The 21241-nt window shown below is 44.4% G+C and overlaps 1 protein-coding gene across 1 annotated transcript; it reads left to right on the top strand.

Annotated features, from left to right (window-relative positions):
• Positions 1-928: 928 nt before the first annotated feature.
• Positions 929-19211, top strand: LOC104465396 (RING finger and transmembrane domain-containing protein 2; the record flags this gene model as incomplete). Its single annotated transcript, XM_010078421.1, has 5 exons — positions 929-1082; positions 11557-11706; positions 16236-16301; positions 17322-17421; positions 19075-19211. Coding segments are annotated over 5 exons (607 nt in total), but the record flags the coding sequence as incomplete, so codon positions are not given.
• Between the last annotated feature and the right edge of the window lie 2030 nt (positions 19212-21241).

A 21241-nucleotide genomic window follows, 5' to 3' on the forward strand; every position in this document is an offset into this window, starting at 1 on the left:
TTATTTTACTTTTGCCTTTTTTTTTTTTTGTTTGTTTGTTAAGTTTTTTGCTTTCTACCATGAGGCTTTAGTAGGTAAATATCCTGAAGAGGAATCCTGTTTTTTCAGTCTGAGTAGGGTCCAGCCCTCACTGCTGCTCAGGTCAGTAGCTCCTGCCCATTGCTACATGAAGTTCTGCTGTCCTGGATTCCCCTTCTTTAAAGGGCAGATGTTCAGCCCAGTCAATAACATGTAAGGGACACTATATTTTAGGTCCTTAAGGGTAAGAGCTGATAATTAACACAGCCCAGCTCTTGGTCTGCTTCATACAGTGGCAAGCCGCTGTCAGAGCATGCCACACCTGAAGTTCTGACCTTTCTGCCATGTCTAATACAGTGCTTCCTTTGTCACCTGCTTGTTTCACACACACAAGTAGCTTTAGAGACTGCTGCCCCTGCAGTAGTTCTACCTGAGGCAAGCTGGCCTCCGAGGAACAAGACATAGTGGTCTTGACTCGGCCATGATTTCCTCAAGGAACCATAACTGCTGATGAATTGGACTTCAAAGGATAAGCTTTTACAATCAGATCTGATAGAACAAGCCTGTGGACTAAGGGCGCTATCATCAGACCAAAGGCTCTTTTATAGTGTGGATTGCAGGTTCTGGAGACTGTAGTCTTCCAAAACAGATTTTGTACGTGTTTGGGTCCTGCTTTCTGGTAGTGGGCAAACCTGCTGACCTCAGAAGAAATGGGCAAGAACAAAGTCAAGAGGCCCAGAGGAACCATGGGACTAATTTGCATGTTTTATTCCTATTGCCCTTGAGAACTTCACTGAAGTTCAGTGGAGTTTCCAGGCTTTCTCTGTCCAGCAGTGGATACAGCTGGTATCAAGAAGCTTCCACGACGTTCTCCTCATTGGTATTTGAGCCTTGTTGTCATGCCTTTCAGCCTTATATTCCTGAAACCCAACCTCGAGAGGCTGGACTTCTTCAACCTGATGTGGATTGTGGGGATCGCAGACTTCATACTGAAGTACCTCACCATCGCGTTGAAATGCCTGATTGTCGCCCTGCCTAAGATCATCCTAGCTGTCAAGTCAAAGGTCAGTCTCTTTTTTTCTTGATATGCAGATGTTTGTCTTTGATAATCTAATACTAATCTTTACAGCATGTTTTCAGCATGAAATATGGGTGGAAGAATAGAAATAATAAAATCTCTGATAAAACTTTGTCAGAAAGTAACCTGGGTAGTGAGTTTTTGTTTTTGAGCCATTGCTGACCTGAGCAAGGGTTTGGTAATGCCAGCAAGTAATTAAAGTCCAGAGGGAGGGAAGCATTGCTTGAGAAGGAATAGGTACTAGCAGTGAGATAACTGCTTTTCTGGTTGACTTTGTTCCAAGTCTTGTTTTCTGAGTATTCTCTGTGAACAGATATCTTAACAAATCTCTTAATGGGAAAAACACTTCTCTTTGGCTTACCACTTGGGTCAGCAGTAGTAGCAGTATTGAATTGAAGCTACTGCTGCCACAAAAGACAGCACCGGTTCTAACCATGGGTAAAGAAATATTTTAACTAAATGGTTAACACACTTAAATGTTTATAAAATCCTATGGAGACTAGGCCTCACTATTGGAACTTTCTCACTATATTCTTTTTCTTTAAACACCTTTTCATGTTTGTTTTTGTTTTAACTCTTCCAGATGTCACGCTGCCCCTTCCTCCAGTTAGTAGTGTCTACATTACAGTGGCAAACATAGCAATGTGTATTATTTGCATTTGGTAAAGAAACTTTATGGCAGCTAAAGGGCTGAAAGGCACTACATAGATGCAAGATATTATCATTACTCCCTGAAAGTCTCAGGCAGGGCACTTAAGGGGATATCTAAACTGGGAATAGTTTTGCTTACAAATGACATGGGTGGCAGGGGAGTTGAGCAGTTTGTTCCTGCACAGCAGGGCTATTTGAGATGGTTATTAATTTATTTCTGGCAGTTGTCCAGCTCTTTTTTTTTTCCTTCTATTATTATTATTTTATTTTGGGAGATTAATGTGCTAGGTCAGAGCATAATCCAGCCTGGGGAGGGAGGGAAAAGTGATGTGAATAGTCTTCCCAAGATAAATTGCAATGTTGGAAAAGGTTCACAGCCTTTGCTTGCTTGTCTGAGAGCTATCCCAAGTACTCATTAATCCTTGTCGGGAGAGAAGAAAGAGAAGGGGTCTTTATTTGCAGCTACAGTGGGAGGCTGGTAAGATCACATCTGTCAAGGGCCTATAATGACTCAGAGCACAGATGCTTCATTTTTAATACCTTTTTCTGGATAGCAATATTTCTCACTTTAAGTCCCTTTTTGTCTTAGGATGTCGTTGATGGTCTCACTGTCCCTCGACATCTGAGACTGCTGTTACCTACCACTATGGATCTGGATTTATTTTTGTCCCCCTCTTTACAGTGCATCCAGTAAGCCAGCTAGGGATGAGATCTGGTGTAACAAATTAAGCAAGATCAAACTGGGATGGGAGGGCTCCAAGAGAACTCCAGGATGCCATAGAAACTGTAATTGGTAACCACATAGCTGAGATCTCTGCCTGAACCTGATGACCCAGCTTGCTTCCACAGGCCAGCACAATGCTACACATCTTATCTTTCAGATGAGTTTTTTTAAATGTAAGCTTTTTCTGAGTTAGTACAGTTCTATGGCACTTTAGGCATATTAACTTTGACCAAATTCTTACCAAGTTATTTGCTAGCTGCTATCTTAACACTTGCCAGATAAAAAGTTATTCTCTTCCTCCCCGCATGCTTGTGTTTCTGCTTGAAGCCCGACTCACAGTTTATGAACTTCTTTATGGCTGTCACTTAATGGTAGCAGGTAGCAAGCTGCTGGAGAAATATAAATTAAACTTACACAGCAGAGCTAGAAGAATTTTTCAAGATATACCTACACTGAAATTTTTTCTGCCAATATAACTCTAGCAACCTCTAGCTCCCCATAATGCAGGACCTGAAGTGGAGATGGCTGCACTGCAGGGATAGAGTTCAGCACAGCTGTGAATGGGACAGAGGTGTTTCATCTCGAGCTTCCTTGCAGTACCTTCTTGCTGGCAGTCAGCAATACATGGTAAAGCTCACCCATAGACGGGATATCAGGGAGTTTGATCATTCTGCATTCAGCCTCTGAGCAGGCTCTTCAGACTTCCTTTCTTTTGGAAGTTCAAAGGCACTTCCAAAGCTAGTCTGGCTTTTCATGCTGCTCCTTGAGATTCTAGTCTTCTCTGACTACCATGCAGTTTTCACTGGTACTTGCATAGCCTTTCTAGTGTGAGGCATCTCCTCTGAACATCCTTCTTTTAAGTCTCTTAACTCTCCATATCCATTGTGATTGGAGCAAGATCAGATTCTTTTTCTTTTACACATCAAAGTCTTCGTATTGCCCCTTCTCTACAGACTGACCACCACCAATTTTTTGAGTCTTTTCTCAGTGATCATCCATTCCAGATCTTACTCCCTTTTGGACTGTCTTCAGTCACCCCTGTTTTCCAGACCAGTCTCTCGAGGTGAGTTTGGATTATAATCCTTTCCATGCATTTACAGACTTTCCCAGTTTAGCATCAACTGTGCATTTGATAAGCCTGGTCTGTTCTATCAAGATCATTAATGAAAATAGGGAGTAGTACTAAACCCTTCCTCAGGTGCATCTTTTCATTTTCACAGTGAATACATTAAAAATTTGGGCTAGAACACTCAGTTCTCCCAGTCTAAACTGCCTGGGTCCTGTATTCCCAGTATGGCCCCATCACAGGAAGCACAAGATTTCATTTAAAATGACATCAAGAACTATCTTGGATTTGTAGCATCAGTTTATGCTTTAACTGAGAAAAAGCAAGCTAAGAGGCAGAAAAAGGTTTGTCTTTGCAGTCAGAATACAGAGAGCAGTAAATGTGATAATGAATGCTTGAGGTGTGAGGCATGAAGACTGCTATATTATCAGGATACAACTAGAGTTCTCCAAGCTCAGAAATGGAATATCTCTGCAAGCAACCCCTCCAAAGAATGAGGCAAGATTGAAAATTTGACAAAATAATCCCAGACTTTCCCAGGTTCCAAACCAGCCTGGAAAACAGATATGCCAAAAGGGGCTGTGAGACCACAATCCAGATGGAAGGCAGGGAAAGAAGAGCTTGCGAACAGGGTAGAAACGCAGGAAAAGGAAGGCAACCCCAACATCAGACTCCAATCCTACACCTCTGCAATCAGGGGGAGAAGGAGCATACCTGTGGCTAAAGATGTCCCTTCCTCCCCCATGAGCTGTGACGGGCACGTCAAGCTGAGTGCAAGTTTTAATAGCAGCTGGGCTCATAATTTCTTTGGAAGGGGGGCTTGGCTCCCACCCTGTGTGCTGAAGGCTCTCCATTAAAAAAGGCAAATAAGATCATTTAGTTCAATATAAAATGAATTAAAGTAAATTAAACTGCAGGAGCCATGTGGCCTGCAGAGGCCTCCATTGTTGTACACACATAAATGGCAGCTTTTCATTTTCACTGCTAAGGAATGACAGCTTGAGGGGGGTGGAATTAAAAATAAGGAAATAAATAATAAAAAGACACAGTTGCCAAAGATTTTGTTTAGGAAATCCCAGGTGCCTGCAAGTCTCCCATCCCCTCCTCATGCTGTTGTCAGCAATCTAAGCTGATATCCTGGAGAATGGAGTGATGCAGAAGGGAAGGGGGGAAGAAGAAAAACAAACGAAAAGAAGCATAAGAAATTGGTATCCGAGGTTCTTTTATGTATATATGTATCTCCATATCTCTATAGGGGAGAAGGATACCAGGGACACACTTGTTTTCCAGTGGTCTTAGGGCCTTTCTTATATACCAGCATTAAGAAAGAATTTTCTTTGCACGCTCAATACAGATGTAACAACCAAGTTACAAGGGGCTGCATTTCCAGAAGACTGAAAATTCAAAAGGAAAGCACTAGCATTGTTTTTTGAAAACATAGTATGAAGTAACTATTGAATAAATACTTGTCAGTTTTGTTTGAAAGCTGGATCTACACATTGCAAATGAGTTTTTTGTGGCAAGACTGGCATTACTCGTGAAGCTTTCTTTATGCCGTTCAAATGGTGTCAGGGACAAGCGTACAAATACTAGTCCCACACTAGCATTGTGGACTCCCCACTGCATCTTTGGAAATATTTGCTTGGGGTTTTTTTTGTTTGGGTTTTTTGGTGCCTTTTTTTTTTTTAAAGTACCATCTCATCGTATCTTTTTAGAGAGAACCTGGCCTGTATGTGGCAGACGTTTTTGCACTTGGACTTTGGAACAGATCCCTTTTTCAGGTGCATCCCATGTTTCCTAGCAGAGATCGTTACAGCTCTTACCATGTGAACTGGCATGTTAAGCTTTCCATATTCCTTCTGGAGCTGTACTTTGGATATGAAAGAAATATCAGAATGTCTTTTGCACAAGGTAGTATGATTTGGATCATTCAGATGAAGCAAAGTCTCTTAAGACAATGTATTACAGTGTCAGCTGATCTGCAATGACTACATATCCTTTGAGTCTGAAGCTAGTAAGACCTCATTTTGAGTTGCCCCAGCGCTCTTCCAAAGAGCACAAGGATGTCCACAGTTGCTTTGGTTATGATGTCACCACCTGTTGCTGCCTCTGTGCACAGCCATGTATCATTAAATACTAATTGTAAAGAAAATGGGCAATTACCTTATAATTATTAGAATTATTCTGCAGCCTGCCACCATCTTGTGTCAGAGCTCATCTCCACGGGATACCATGGTCCAAAATCCTGGTGCCCAGCCTGTCTCACCAGGCAGACTGACCCTTTCTCTGTCACAGGAGTAGTTACACAAATGACTTGCATGTGCAGAAGTTTTATGCTCCTCAAGCAATAAGCTCTGCTTGCACTAGGCATACATCTAGAACAAACCATGACATTAAAAAAGTCCATCCTTCTTCAGCAGGGGAAGGAGGGTAAGCTGGAGCAGTTTGCTGCTGCTGAAACATTTTCTCTAGGGCTACAGCCTTTTCCAGAAGGCTCACAATAGGAGAAGGTACCAGAGTGAAGTTGTGTTAATTGTGGCGGTGATGACAGCAGCCTTCTAATGTCCTTGCAGCCTCTCTTTCATCATGGGGCCTGATATTTGTCAATCATTTAACATGAAGTTTCTGTACATTTTCTTTCATCCTGAGAAAAAACAAGGTCTCTTGGAGCATTTGAGTCCCCTAGATGCTGATAAAAAAATACAGAAGCCTTAAAACAAGCACTGGGAGCAGACACATAGATGTGTTAGAAAAAAATCTGGGTAAAGATCTTCCTGTTCTTTGTCTGTGCCCTCTTGTGCTGTGCGATATGCAAGGTAATCCTAGTCTTCTCTAATAGTGTGGCTCAAGAGGTGTTTCCAGATCAGTGATAACCTATCCTCTTGTTACCCACTCCTTGATGATCCTGGGTGCTGTTTGGGGGAACTTACTCAGCAATAGATTCACTATTGTTGGACAACAATCTGAGATTTTGATCCTTTTGAGCCACAGAAACTATATGATGGTTCTGCAAAGACTTTTCCCTATTGCAGCCTGGGACAGATGTGTTGCAGAGTCAGAGGTGTTGGATTTATTATGTATGAAAGAAAAAGACTAAAGCATCAGACTAGGTACTGAGGGACTGGGACTCTTTTCCATCCTTTTCTCTAATACACTTTGAAAGTCACTGCTCCTAAACTTAAAGGAATCACGGCTCTTAGATGGCTTCCAAGTTTAACTTTCCAGTTTAAGATATCCAAGATGTGACTTTTCAAATTGCTGTGCACTAACAAAATCTCATTTCTCATTTTCCTCTCTAGTCCTACTGTAATTACTCTTCCTTAGTAGTCTTGCATGGATTTTCACCAGCATCCCCTGGGCCACAGTCCTGTTTACTGCTCCTACCCAATGCTTTCCTATATTGGCAATAGGACCTGAAATCTCAGCAGAGCCTGCTCTCCTCTGATCCAAATTGCCAGCAGGTCTCAAAAGTTTTTTCTACCATCTTCCTGTTTCAGAATATGTCTAGTGCTGCTGGCAACAGTACAAGTGAGACTTGGATCTTCCCATGAGTGCTAATCACAACTTACAGTTGCCTCATTGCAACTTCTCTCACTTCTCTTACATCCCATTTTAATTCCGCCGTGTAAAACCTTGAGCATGCCTTTCTGTTTCCTTCTGTGCAGGCACACATGCACACTTAAACAAAGCCTTATGTCTAAAGAGACTACAAAGCCGGTGCTCGGTTAGGCTGTGCGGGAATTAGCATTGCTTCTGCAGCTGTGATTTGCCCCCTTTGGTGTGTGCGTATATTGTGATTCAGTTTTTAATTACATGATACCATGTTATTTTTCTGTAAGACTTCTTCCATCCATCACCAGTGTATACCGTGCCTTGCGAATGAGGCAAGGTGAGGTATTGAAAGAAGCTGTTGTAGAAACTGGAAAGTGCACAGAGAACAAAGAGACCATTGGAAGAAGAGGAATGTTCTACAAGTTAAAGTTGAATGCTACACTGGAGAATTAAATTCCATCCTTTTCTTTGCCAAATAATTCCTATGTGACTCTAGAAAAGCTGTGTACAGCTGCAAACTGAAGTCAGTGGTTTAGCTTTTAGTGGTAATGTCATTTATAAAATTAAGTGCTTTATAAAAAGTAATCCCAGACATCTCGGCTTGCACACCAAAACCACCTTACCTTAACCTTAGTCTTTCCATGTCTTAAGTTTTCATTTAGAAAATGCAGATAATAGCTGTCCCTTATGTCAGCCAGCAATGTGAAAATAAGTTAGGTTTTTAAAAATCTTTTTCTGTAGCGGTGATGTCATAAAAAGACTGAAGAAATTTCAGTAATTTTCTACTCTGAGCACAGCTCAAATAGCACGAAGTGGTAGGATGCAGATCTGCCATCAAGTAATGAGGGTATAACAAAGTGCTAAAGTCACATGCTTAACGAGTCCCACTCACCCTCTGTGAAAAAATAGTATGTGTTCACATTGTTACAGACTGTACAATACTGCACGTACAGAAGGAAAATTGCAATTGTATGAAAATCCTGAATTCTACTTCTCCAAAATACGTGCTTGATTTAAAGTATAAAAATGGTTTTTCTATGTGGTGAAGGAGGTGGAGGAAAATGGGGGGGTTATACTTGAGTCATTGACTTGGTTTTTGAAAAAGCATTCTGGAAAAAAACAAAAAGAATCAAAATTTCACCGTGTAGTATCACAAGGCTTAGAGTTGCCATAATTAGATCCACAGCACGAGCCTCTGCCACTTGTGCTAATGAAGTGTTTGCTAACAGTAGTAGTGGACTGTCAGCTTTTACAATAAGTGACCCTACCTACAGGGGAAGCAGGGTGAGCAGTGTGCTTCTTACATTTTAGTCAGGCTTAACTCCAACCCCTTGCAAGGGCTTGATGAGAGCAGAGCCTCTTTCCTTGTACCTGACCACCCAAACCAGGAGCTGTAATTTCGGTAATATCCTATTTAATCTCTGCAGCCCAGCAAGGTAATACGTTTGCTCTGAAGAGCTGGCTCCTGCACAGTCTGGTCATGCATTGGGGCTGACTCACAGGCTCACCAAAAATAGCTTTTGCTGATCTTAGAGAGCTGGTCAGTCTCTAGAGAGTGTATTCAAGAGAAGATTCCCAGACTGACATGGATTTTTATAAAAGGAAAAGTCACCTAACAGAGGCAGGCCTTGCCTCATTTCCAGCTGTTGTTCCAAGTCAGATGCACAGATTTATGGTTAATACAGTACACAGTTCTTCCTAATCTTGATGAGGAATAGCTGAAACTGTTTATCTGAAGTTTTCAGAGAAAATACAGCCTGAGACAGATTTGGCTTTCAAATCTTCAACTTAGCCAAGTTATAACAAAGCTGCAAAGCAGAAGATAGGTATATTGAGTGCCCTTACAAGTGATGGGTGCCATCTGCAGTTACTTACTGCTGTCAGAAGGCTAAACTTTGCTGCTGAAATTATAGGGAACAACCCTTATTTTCTAAGCTTCTGGCTCAGAAAGAGGACCCCACTTCTGCTTCAGCCCTTTGTAGAATTACTTCTGATTTTTTAGGCACTTTTCCTCATTTAAAAGAGGGCTGGTGTGTTGCACCGAGATGCCTGACAAGCCTTACGTTTCTGTAATCACTGGCTGTAGCACTAGTTGTCTTTAAATGATGCTCAGCTGTCCTTGTTTTGCTTCCCTCCTCCTGGCTGTAATCACTCTAAGCTTATCAACAGGCCTCTCTTAAATGGTCAAGTGGGTGGTGTTAATGGGCAGGATGGAGAGATGCATCCATTCAAAACACAACCGCACTCTTGTGAGGGTGCTAACAAGTATCTAGCTGCTAAGAAATCCTGGTACTCTGCAGTTACCATTGAAAACTGAAGACTCGCATTAGAGAAAGGGATTATGAAAGCTTTGTAAAGAGTGGAGATTTTGTGGTTAGAAAAATCGAAATTAGTCACTTGCTGCATGTTCATTTTAGAGACAAACTCTGACACTTTCAATTCCACAGCCTGTCTGGACCTCTGGGACTGCCTGTGGCCTGTCCTTTGATACATCTTGCTGTGGGCTCTGGTGTTCTAGTGCCTCAAAAAATTCTGTTGTAGAAGAGTTTCAGCTTTGATGCCCCAAATACTGGATCCAGCAGTTCCATCTGATGCAATGGGCAAGTAAGCAGTGACCTGTCCCAGCCCAGCCTGCTAAATAAAGGGTAAATTAAAGAAGATGACACTCATCATGAGCCTGGTGGGAGGAACAAATCAGAAAGCAAACAGTTTGCTGCCTTTAGCTTGCTGATAGCTTTCATCAGAGCTGGCTGGGGAGGGGGAGGCAGAGAACTGCCTGTGTGAAGGGAAGAAAGCGGCAGTGTAGTCATTAGCAGACTGCGACCCTCTGTCACATGGGCTCCTGAAATAAATGATGATTGTATTGAAGCATGAGGCTGGATAGAGACCTCTGTGTTAATTTAATAAATTGCTTGCATTTAGGACCCCAGTTTGTTGCTGTTACATTTTTGCTATGTGATGCCACCTGGGATTAACAGGGAGGAGAGGATTGGGGGAGAGGGAGAAAGCAGCCCAGGTCCGTTAGCAACCGCTGGTGTGACCTCACTCCTTGTCCCAGGGGGGAAATGAGATCATGAGAATGCCAGAGCTCTCTAAAGGATTCGATTTGTTCTGTGCAGCAGGATGGCCTGCCGAGTGATCTCATCTCAGAGACCCTAGGGAAGGGCACTAGCTGCTGCTAGCCTCGTGGACTGCAGAGGACTTAATCCCCACTCCAAATCTCACCAATTAACAATTGACCTGTGATGACATCACTGATGACAAAGCTAAGTGGGACAACACAGCAAAATTCCAGGGGAATTTCCACTTCTCCATGATCTTATCAAATAAAAGAATTTTGACATATCAAAACCATATCTTTCAGTCCAGATAATGTCATTGCAGATTCAGTATTGTTTTGGGCTCACAGCTTGCCCTGACCTAGTGCCTTGTCACCAGCTCTCCCTTTTAAACAGGGCAGAACAGAACATAAATGCGTCTTCACTGAGACTGGGAGACCCTAGATTAGATGGCCTTATTTAGCCAGCTTCCTAGCCCTAGTCCTGGGTGCTTTAAAATAGAAATCGCATGATAAGAAACAGCTATTTCAGTTGTTGCACCTCATGGTTGTAGTAAGCCAGGAGGGAGCCTGCTACCTTGCAGGTGTCCTTCAAGGAAGGAAAGGTCTGAAAGGAATAAACACCAGAACAGCAAGGACAGCTTTAGTGAAGGTTTACAAAAAACAGTGCCCATTCTTTGAGCCTCTTTTGAGAAAGAAGCATTTCAGCCAGCATGCTTTCCCCCTCCTACTCTTTTCTTCCTTAAGGTCCTCAGGAAGGTTTAGTATCTCTGAGTTTAAAATGCCTTGAGGGTTTTTTTCAGAGACAGTCTTTTTATCTGTGTACTGTACAAGAGCCAGTGCACACCAGAGGGAAACTGGAAGGATGCTGGCAAATAGATAATTTGATTCTTTTGGGATGATCTAGAAAGTTACCAGGAAGACTAGTGTCACCTTACATTTAAATCCCTGTACCTTCAGAAGGGGTATAAGATGAAAGAGACCTGCCTTGTATTCCTTTTCTCATTATTAAGAGTTTCTACAATTTACATCATATTAATCCCTGTTAAGTCTTAACCTCTGCTGCTAGTGTTCTGTAGCATCATACAGGTATGCAGTAAGGTGTATATCCATAACCTCCTCTAAAAGTTTAAGATTCAGAAGTGTAGAACAATGGCTGTATAAGTGACAGAGCAAGAGGAACACTAAGAAACAATGAAGTGATAGCTGTCCTTCCTGGGCACTGAATGAAATGGCTGCAAAGAAAGCTGTGTCTCGTGAGTATTGGTCTTCACACCGTTTAACAGGGTGCGTGGGTGGACAGGGAACACAACTCTGATAAACTTGTCCTGGGTTCAAGCCTTGCACCTATTAAGTGCTCTTCTTCTGACCTCCTGATAGTGATCACGTATCTCTTGTTTGTTTTACAGGGAAAGTTTTATCTGATTATTGAGGAGCTGAGCCAGCTGTTCCGCTCCCTTGTCCCCATCCAGCTGTGGTATAAATACATCATGGGAGATGATCCATCCAGCAGCTACTTCCTAGGTGGGATCCTGATCATCCTGTATAGCCTCTGCAAGGCAAGTACCACCTCATTCTGCACCTCTATGGGAGCTGTAGCAAGAGCAGAGAAAGAAGCCCAGCTGAGGGGGAAAACAATATACTTTTTGATTATTATCACTACCCAGGAAGGAAACTGCAGCAGCTGGGGACACCATGTGCTTTATTTGCCAAAAGCATTTTGATTCAGTGTGTGGGCATTGGTGATCTGTGACTGCTCATGTGGTGTTGCATCAGGCTGATGAAGTCATTGCTGCTGTCTAATACCTTTCTATAAAAGCTAGAGGAGAACGGGAATGGGGTCTTGGGGGAGCAGTATGGGAAGAGAGGTTAGCTGCCTCCAAACTTCTCACTGGAACACTGAAAGGAAGGTTGCAGACAGGTAAATGTTTCTCTCTAAGCCTTCCTCTGTCTTTTGGGGCAGCGTAGGTACTGTCACTCACAGTATTGAATGCAGCAAGGAGAGCGAGGGATATGCAAGTCCTGCCTGGATAAGGTAGTTCTGGCTGATGTAAGTCCAATATCTCACTGATGGACAAGAGTAATTGTTGTTTCCTTAGAAATAAGAATGTTAAGAGCACAAAGTCTGCCTGTACAATTGTAAATGAATAGGTGTGACTTTCTTATTTGGAAGAGTCCCAAGTCTGAGCTCTACAAATAGTTGCATTCTCAACTGTGTTCCCTGAGAGGGGCAGAGCAGTAGCTGGAGCAAACAATATACTTGTGCTATCTCTCCCTCTGAGAAACACCAAGTGAGTCAAGCTTGCTGCAGCCCTGATACTTGTCTCTGCCTAGGAGAAAGGGGCTATGGCTTTCCAGAAGCAAAACGAAGAAGAGAGAATATATCCGAGCTGAAGACAGCTCAAAGGGGCTAATGGATTGCTGAGCAATACGACATCATACTATAGCTCTTACAGGAGATGTGGCTGCGATTGCAGCTGTGTGTTGTGTAGGAATGGGGCAATACAAGCCCTGCTGTCAAGGAGTTTGCAGTTTTTGTAGGCAAGATGGGTAGAGGAGGTCGTGGGAGGTGAAGTGGTTTGGTCACAGCAGGACTGTTACCAAGCCAAAACCAGAGCAAACACCAGAGTAGAAGGAACATGAGACCAGTGTAGTTCCCTGCACCCCCATCCATTCTCTCATCTGTGTTTCCTGCTCTTTACTCTGTGCTGTGGGAGAGGATTGTTGCCTTTTTCAGAATTGTCACTGTCTGGATCTGCTGTAGACAGCAGTAGCCAACTCTTCCATGCCCTTCTGGCTTGTGAGGTCAGGTACACAGATCACGGTTACAAAGATAGACTTCAAGTGATCTTTCTGGTGTCCCTTCTTGCAAAAGTTACTCAGCACATGATAAAGGGATGCTTACCTGCAGTTCCACATGCCATTTCTTACCTCCGGAGAAGTCCTCATAATGTGAGGAAGCAGCAAGCGCCTTGGAGGAAGGGAGTCAAGCCCAAGAACACAGCTGGCAGGGCGAGGGCCTCACCAGCCAGGGCCAAGCCCACAGCACCCAAACAAAGCAAGCAGAGGAGGCCTGGAGGCAATAGCCGGGTTCAAAGAATCCTGATCTTCAGGCAGTGAGGCAGGTCCAAGATAAAGCCAAGGACATCACTCCACAGGTCAGGATCAGGTCTGGTGAAAGCAACGGGGGTCAGACACTGCCCAACAATCGCAGCACATAGCCAGGGATGAGACAGGCTCAAGGTGAGGCTGGGGAGTCACTCCAAGTGCTGGGGTGTCCAGATCAGTGGGATCTGCAGCTAGACACAGCTGTGGCTCAACTGGAAACCAGCACTTGCACAGCAGAGCTCAACCATGAGCTGAGGCCTCCAGGGCTGAGCTCCTGAGCCCGTGGGAAGGGATTGGGGGTAGAGACCCCAGGTGAGGCTCGGCATGGCCCTATTAATGCACTCCGGGCCCTGACACATAGGTGCAAGTGGTTCTTTATGGGCTAGATAGATGTTTCTTTGCTATGAAGCTTTTATAGGTAGTGTTGTGATAATCTAGATTGGAAAAGCAACCTCCTGTTGAAGAGTTCTGTTGATCTGTTATTTAGAGGCTCCCTGAGGAGAGAAGGACAGCTGCTTACTAGCCTTGACTGTAACTTGGGACCAGGACTGTGGGGCACATTTGTGTGGAAGTGCCTTGGCTATAGCCTATGCCTTTAATGTGCATGTTTCTTCCATTAATTCATCTAGTTCGTCAGAGGTGTAACTGGATGGATAGGCCAGCTGAAGGGTGATAAGTCCAGGAACATGTCCCAGGTCATGGTGTGGCAGGTACTTGGTACTACAGATGTGTCCCGGTTAGGATTAGACTTCCGCACGCTAGAGACTTTGCTCGAATGTGAAATAAAAGTGGTAGCACACTCTTCTAATACAGATCATGAAATACTAGGTGTGTGCATCCCATTTACAGTCACAAGCATTGCAGGTCTAATTCCTTGCTGGAGACACTGAAAATATACCCCAAGGAATCCACATTAGCAAAGCCACAAACCACATTAGAAAAACCACAGAAGCCAATTTGGCACTCAGACCTTCTGTGCTCCTGGCGAAAATCCAGGGCTGAGCTAGGGCTGCATCCCCTTTCCCCACACAAAGGACAGGCTCGACTTTCAGAAGGTTGTGTGTACTGCAGCTGATGGGAGCTGGCTTGGTGTCTCTGTCTGGACTGTGTAAACATGAACTTCTGGTTTTGGTGAAGAAATCGCAGATGGTCATTAGTAAGGGCATCCAGGTCTTATTTTTTCTCTATCCTGAACAGAAACACTCACTGTCTGTGAACCCAGTTGTTGCAATCTTAGTGCTAGAAAGATGACTGATGCAACACAGACTTCAGTGCATGGGCTGATAAATAGATGTCAAAGAGACTACTGAAACAGGCATCTTTGAGGGTACAGGAAACTCCAGAGGATAAAAAATTGAAGGGGGAAATGACTGGGAGAGGAGGAAACATCAGAGCTAGAGCAAAAGCATTAAAAGTCATGCCATAAGCAAAGCAACCAGAGAAAGCTGTGAATTGGACTGTCGAGAGAGCTGATTCCCATCCTTGTTAGAAGATAAAATGTCTGTAGTAGTGCTAGCTGCTGACTGAAAGCATTACTGGTAGGACCCTGGGAGCCTTTTTACGTGCTGACTGGAAGCATTATTGGTGCCTTCATTTGATTCCACATCTATCGCACAATGATCTCATTGGCATTCCCTGCAGTGAGCCCACTTAATCATTCTAACAAAAAAAAAAATAAAAATAGAAAGCCAAATCCAGGCATTCTGGTGCCTTTGTGCTGCTAGTCCACTAAAGCTCTGCGTGTTCTGCATGTTCCCCTACCCTCACTCAGGTCAGAAATGGAAAGGTCCTGTTGTGTCACCTGGCCCCTCTCCCAACTCATAGAGGGCTATTCTTTGCACAATCATTTTTTTGTATCTGTGTCCAGCCAGACAGGGAGGATGAAGGATATCAGATTAGGTTTTTCAAGCAGTTTTCCCTTTTATTATTAGTACCACATCTTCACTTTAAGAATGGTGTGTTCATCCCCTTGATATTTGTAGGTAGTTCTTTTCCTCCTACTTTTTTTGTACTGCTCAGCCAAGCTGTAAATATTTATTTTTTAGTCTCTTTTCAGAAAAATTTTTCTGCAGGCTCATTTTCTGCCCTTCTCTGAACTGCTTTTAGTCTTTAATGAGGAGCCCAGCATGAGCACTGCTCTCCAGATGCAGTTACATCATGTTTGCTGGACAGTGGAGGGAGGGAGGGAGAAAAGAACCTGGTGTTGCCCCTGCTGTTGGCCACCTTTGGGTGTCTGCAAAGTACCAAGGCGGTGGAAGCTCACTCCCCTCCTGGCATTTGAAGTTTCTCCTCTTTAGGCGGATGGGAGCACCTCAGCATCAGTCCTGCTCCTCATTCCTCAGGCCGTTCTCTTGGTAGTATTTAATCACTGCTCTCTGCTAACTCACTCTCTGCAGCAGGACAGGCAATGCCCCCTCCTTCTTTCATAACATCACCTGGGCCCTGAAGAGTCAAGCGGTGTGGCAGAGCCGCACAGCCCTGGAAATCCCCCTTTTCCCCAGAGGCTGAGGAAAGCTGTTTTCTGCCTCTTCCATGTGACAAGACTGTCCTTCCTTCCCTCTTTCTCAGGCTAGCCACAGTGGTTTCTAACCTCACTTTTGGGCTTTCCAGGTACCTGGTTCTCAGGGTGGGAATGGGTCCATTTTAGCCCTTTCCTGCTTCGTGGGACTGAGCAACTTACCCCACCACAACCCCATAACGTCTGCTCCTCTTTATGTCCCGTGAAGTCCTTGATTTGCAGTCCACTGTTACCAGAGCTTTTTTGGCAACCCTTCTGCACTGTCAGTTCACATTTATTACATATGTTTTAATCACCATGAAATCTTTTTTTGGCACCATTGTTGCTTAGGATCTTTGTTCCCTCTGAGTATCCATTTGGAGGAACCGCTTCCTGAGTTTCTGGACTGCACACAAACATACATGTGTGCATGCACGCACATATTTTCTGGAAAGTATCTAAAATGGAATGTCTTTATTGCAGTCTTTTGACATCTGTGGTCGTGTGGGAAGTGTCCGGAAGGCACTGAAGGTCCTTTGCACCCCACAGGTAAGTAGTCGTATGTATTAAACCAGTTTCATAGGTGGAACCTTGTTACTATTGAATGATGGAGTTGAAAATTGCTCAGTGTGTCAGGATCATAGCATAAAATAATTTGTCATCCCACGGGTGGATAAGCTGGTATCTCTTGTCAGGAATGGTAGGAACCTTTTCTGATACCTGCCTTGTCCCAGCTGCGGTAAGAGATTGTTGCTGGTCTGGCCTCTCTTGTCTGATTGGAAGCTCTGTGTCATGTGAATTAATCCGTTGAGGCTAAAACGGCAAGAAGCCGACAAAACTTCATAGTGCAGAGTGTGAGGAAGACTTTAAACATAGGTATGTAGCGCCTGATGTGCAGTGACATGAAAAGAGATCCTACAGCGCACAGAAGTTATCCCAGGCATGGCATTATACAGTACTGATATTTAGAAGCGAAATACTGTGACTTAAATTTTAAAATCAAAGACTGCAGAGGAAAGGAACATGACATCATAGAAGTCTGTTAGAGCTTGACTTCTTATTCCGTGGTCATTTTTCCTCAGCATGTTTCCATATCCCCTATTACTGTTACCATAGGAGAAGCAACATTTCCCTTCCACATATTTAAAAAGAAAAGTAGGAAGCCTGTGGGTGCTGCTGCTGTTTTTCTTTCTTCTGTTGTCTAACTTGCTAATAATAATACCTCCCACTATCTAAACACCTCTGCAAATGATGCTGAATTAATCCTTTCAGCTCCCTGTTGAGCTCATTAAATTTCATTATCATTGCTCCACAAGTGGAGGCACTAAAAGATGGAGTCAGCTTGAGGGGAAAACAAAACAGAGAACACAGAGCCCCAGACTCCCTGTGTTCTGTGTGCTGCTGCCCAAATCACCTGTCCCCATACGCCGTGACACAACACCAGTGTCCTTCCCAGGTCACGCAGGGAATCTGGGTGTGAAAAACAGGGTCTATGTGTATGCTTGGCCACAAACTCGATTATCTTCAGACCCTTTGATGCTGGGATTTTTTTGCACCTCTCCCTAACAGACCTACGGAGTTCGTGCTACCAGCCAGCAGTGCAGTGAGGCAGGTGACATCTGTGCCATCTGCCAAGCAGAATTCAGGGAACCTTTGATCCTTATGTGCCAGGTAAGACCCCAAGCTGCCCACGTCAGGTTCCCCTATTGGCATTCATTTGGTTAACTGGGGACAGGCACAGTTAGGCAAGATACTTCCAAAATAATTTGCTGGGTCTTCATCTAGGTCCTAGTGGATATTTATTGCCCTCTTCCGGATAGCCAGTGACTTGTGATAGCTGAGCCGCTCTGTAGGGGCTGGTCATAGCTATTGAGAGGGAAAAGACCAGCCTCGTAGTCCAGAGACTGCCAGTTGGCAGTCCAGACCTCGGATACGGAAAGCAAGATGTTTTTATCTGACCCTCGGGGAGCCTGGCTGGTGACCAGGCCAGCCGAATTACGAGCAAGTGCTGGGAGAGGGGCGTAGATCCAGAATGAGCCTGATAGGGTTCAGCACCGTGTAATCATGGTCTGGCCTCGGAACTCCCGGCCAGGAATAAAAGTAGTTCTGCACATAGAAGTTGGTCGCTGCTGTCAGCCCCTGGGAATTGTTTTGTTTCTCATTTGGTAAACACTGTCAAAGCCAGGAGCCTAAGAATGCCGTGCTCTGAGCAGTGCAGCAGTCCTGATCTGGTGCTGGTGGAACCCTTCAGACACACCACGCTGCCGTGGGTTCTGTTCATCTATCAGAGGCCAGCTGAAGGCATTGCCTCGTGGCAAGACTGATGATGCTTCCCCAAGATTTTCTCTTCAGTTGCCTGTAACTCGGTCAAGCTCTGTCTGTTGGGGTTGAAACTCTGCATCCTGGAGGCTGTCTCTGGCTGATGTGTGGGTGCGTGTAGGGAAAACCTTAGGCAGAATGATTCAGCTGTTTCTGGGAATGGCACTGGTGGGATATATGCTCTCTTGTGATATCAAAATAAAGCTCATGAGCCTTTTTCTGGCGAGTTTTAACAAAAGTGCCTCTTGCTATTCCTGTGAACATCTGTGCAGATGTTATCACGCTGTACGCCCCAGAGAAGCTATCTCTGTATGTGCTTATCAGAGCTGAGATTTTGATGAGTAACATTTCTGCTGACTCCACAAGTGTCGGGGAGGTCTCAGTTTCTTACAGCTTCTCGTTCTCCCTCCTTGCCCTGTTCCTGCTCTTCCAGTCTGGGCTAGAAGGGGTCGTGTGCTGGACAGCTGACCCCCCGATCCCTGTTCGTACCCAAGGCAGGCTGGAGGGAGGCTCGGGGGAGAAATGAGAGGAGAAGATAAGGGGTGAAAACTGACATTTATAGAGAAGGAAAAACCAGAATCGCAAAGCTACTGGCTAGGACTGGGTGATGTGAGCAGAAAAAAGCAAATGCTTTGAAGTAGGGGGAAGAAAGAGGGTTGCCTGAGCTAAGTGAAGACTTGTAAAATAACCAGGGGGATTGAGGATGGAAACATGGTAGAGAAAACCCTCTCAACGACTCTGTTAGCCGAAATGTCGTAGGCCTTTTCAGTGGTTCTTTCTATTGCTGTATTAAGAAAGAGATATATATATATCCTTGGCTTTGTCAAACTGATGTACTAGTGATGCTGGGATTTATTGTTCATATCGTCTGAGTACTACTGATCAGCTGCAGTGTCCCCCTGAATGTCAGTCGTGACTTGCTCCTGTGGCTGTCCTGTTGAGTGTGCACACTCGGTGACAAGGCTGGACCTCCTGCCCTCATGGTGATGATGCCCTTTTTAAAAACACGTGTTCTGTGAAGAGTGCCTCTGCCTCTGGTTCGACAGGGAGAAGACCTGTCCTCTTTGTCGTTCTGTCACCGTAGAAACCCTGCGCTGCTGGAAGGATGGCACCACCTCTGCTCATTTCCAGGTGTATTAAAACCGAAACATCCCGACAAATGGAATAACATGTGCGGAGAGAAGAAAAGGCTGGAAAATCTGGTGATCCCATGCCCCTAGTTAGCTGCCTGTGGATATGTTGTCGTAGTCTTTCTTCCAGCTCTGTTTCTCCGGGAGCTGACAGAACAATTGTTACTAGCCAGAAATTTTATCCTCAAAGGCAAGAAAGATGTGTTTCCTGTTACAGTAAACTCCATGGCTAAGCTACAGCCAAGAATTTTTCTTGAGTTTCCAGGGTTATAAACTGCCTGGGATGTTTCCTTTTTTTCTGTCCTTTTAGTATAGATAAATATTGAGTGTATAAGGAAAGCGTACTGTGAATTGCACCTGTAAAACCTGTTCTACTGTAAAAAAGCTGTCCTCCCCTGGCTCAGACTGTGGGATTTTTCACATTAAATGGCCTTAGCTTCCCTGAATCTGTGACATTGTAGAATTACACTGTTGCTGTTACACCACCTTTGAGAACTGCTTCAAAACAGCGTTTCAGAACCACGTGCCCAGAGTTTATTTGGGGCTGGAGAAACATCATTTCCCACCAGCCGTGTTTTTGCAATTGATTACACAAATTGTGCATGTTATCATCCTAATAAAATCTCAAAGAACTTGTGAAAAACCATGCTAGCGAAGCTGGAAATGACACTTGCTCTTCCTGGGAATGTTTTCCCTCTTTAATTTTCATGATCAGAGTTTCTGATTTCCTACCATATGGGGAGAACAGTGGGAGGCAGGGAGAGATTAAAGTCAGGTTTGATTTGACTAGGTGAAAAGTTAACGTCCTCACCAAGAGCATCTCACAAATTCAGGGATCTCTGCAATAATCCTGGCACAGCCCCTCGAGGCAAGGCTGTACTGGCTTTAAAAACCAGCGCCACTCAGCATCCAGAACCTGCCTGGGCCCAAAACCACAACAAATGTGCTCACACAGCACTGCTGATACCAGAAATTTTGGGGCATCGGGATGCAGGGCCCCCTGGAGAGACTGGATTTAGTGAGACTTACTAACTTGAGGACGGAATTATACAGAAACACCTGCATTGCTTCAGGAGCCAGCCTGGCTTGTACACAAGCTGGATAATCCACCTGTGATGGTGGAGACTTGATTGTACCACCTCTGCTTCTGAAAAAGCTCTGGGAGGAGATACCTTGTGTTGTTACCAGGAGAATTTACAGACTTCATAGTGCTGCCATCTCCATCTCTGCCCAGGTGCTGCAGTGGCACTCGCACGCAAATGCTGCTGCTGTTTGTTCGCTGGAGCTGCTGCACGCCCAGAGAAAGTGCCTCGTTAGGCAACTGTGGCATCTTCCATGCTCATTACTATGGAAATGGCCGTAAGGTTACAATCCCGCTTGAGTGGATAATCAGGAAGAACTGTACCTGGGGGAAACGAGCTCTGTGAACACCGAGTGCCGCCTGCCCCTCCTGCTGTGGAACTCCACAGGGAGAGAATTAAAGCAAACAGGAGCTCATGGTAACAGGATTAAGGCTCAACATTTCTTCGCAAATAATAGCTAAGCATGGCTAGAGGAGAAATGATGAGAGGCAGAGCCTGAGCAGGGAAGATAGTCCAAATCTGGCTTGAGAGATACAGGGCAGTAGAGAAGGAAAAGCTTCACTTTCCAAAACAAGGTGATTTGTCATTTGTCAGATGGATCCCGTGAAAGTGGAGAACTAAGCCACGGAATCCAGTGGCTGTCTCTGATGGGAATAGCCTTTTGGGGATGGGGGGAGAGAGTTCAGTGAGGAAGGAGGCGAGGTTTTCAGTGGGCATGCTCGTTCTGTGGGCAGGCAATTTATGGAAGGTTTCAGCATCAGTTTTCAGTGCAATGCCAATTAATTAAAGGGCTGGTGGTATCTGCTTTCAAAATGGTTGAAAAGCCACTTCTAATTCGGATTTTTTTTTTCTAAATGCTCCTGGAAAATGCATTTGGAGAAGTGTATGAGAAGGTCAATATGAGCCTAACACTGCAGACAGCAGTTGATACGCTGTTTCAAAATTACTGCTTTTTATT

Source organism: Pterocles gutturalis, unplaced genomic scaffold, assembly GCF_000699245.1.
Source record: "Pterocles gutturalis isolate BGI_N339 unplaced genomic scaffold, ASM69924v1 scaffold893, whole genome shotgun sequence".
Lineage (NCBI taxonomy): Eukaryota > Metazoa > Chordata > Aves > Pterocliformes > Pteroclidae > Pterocles > Pterocles gutturalis.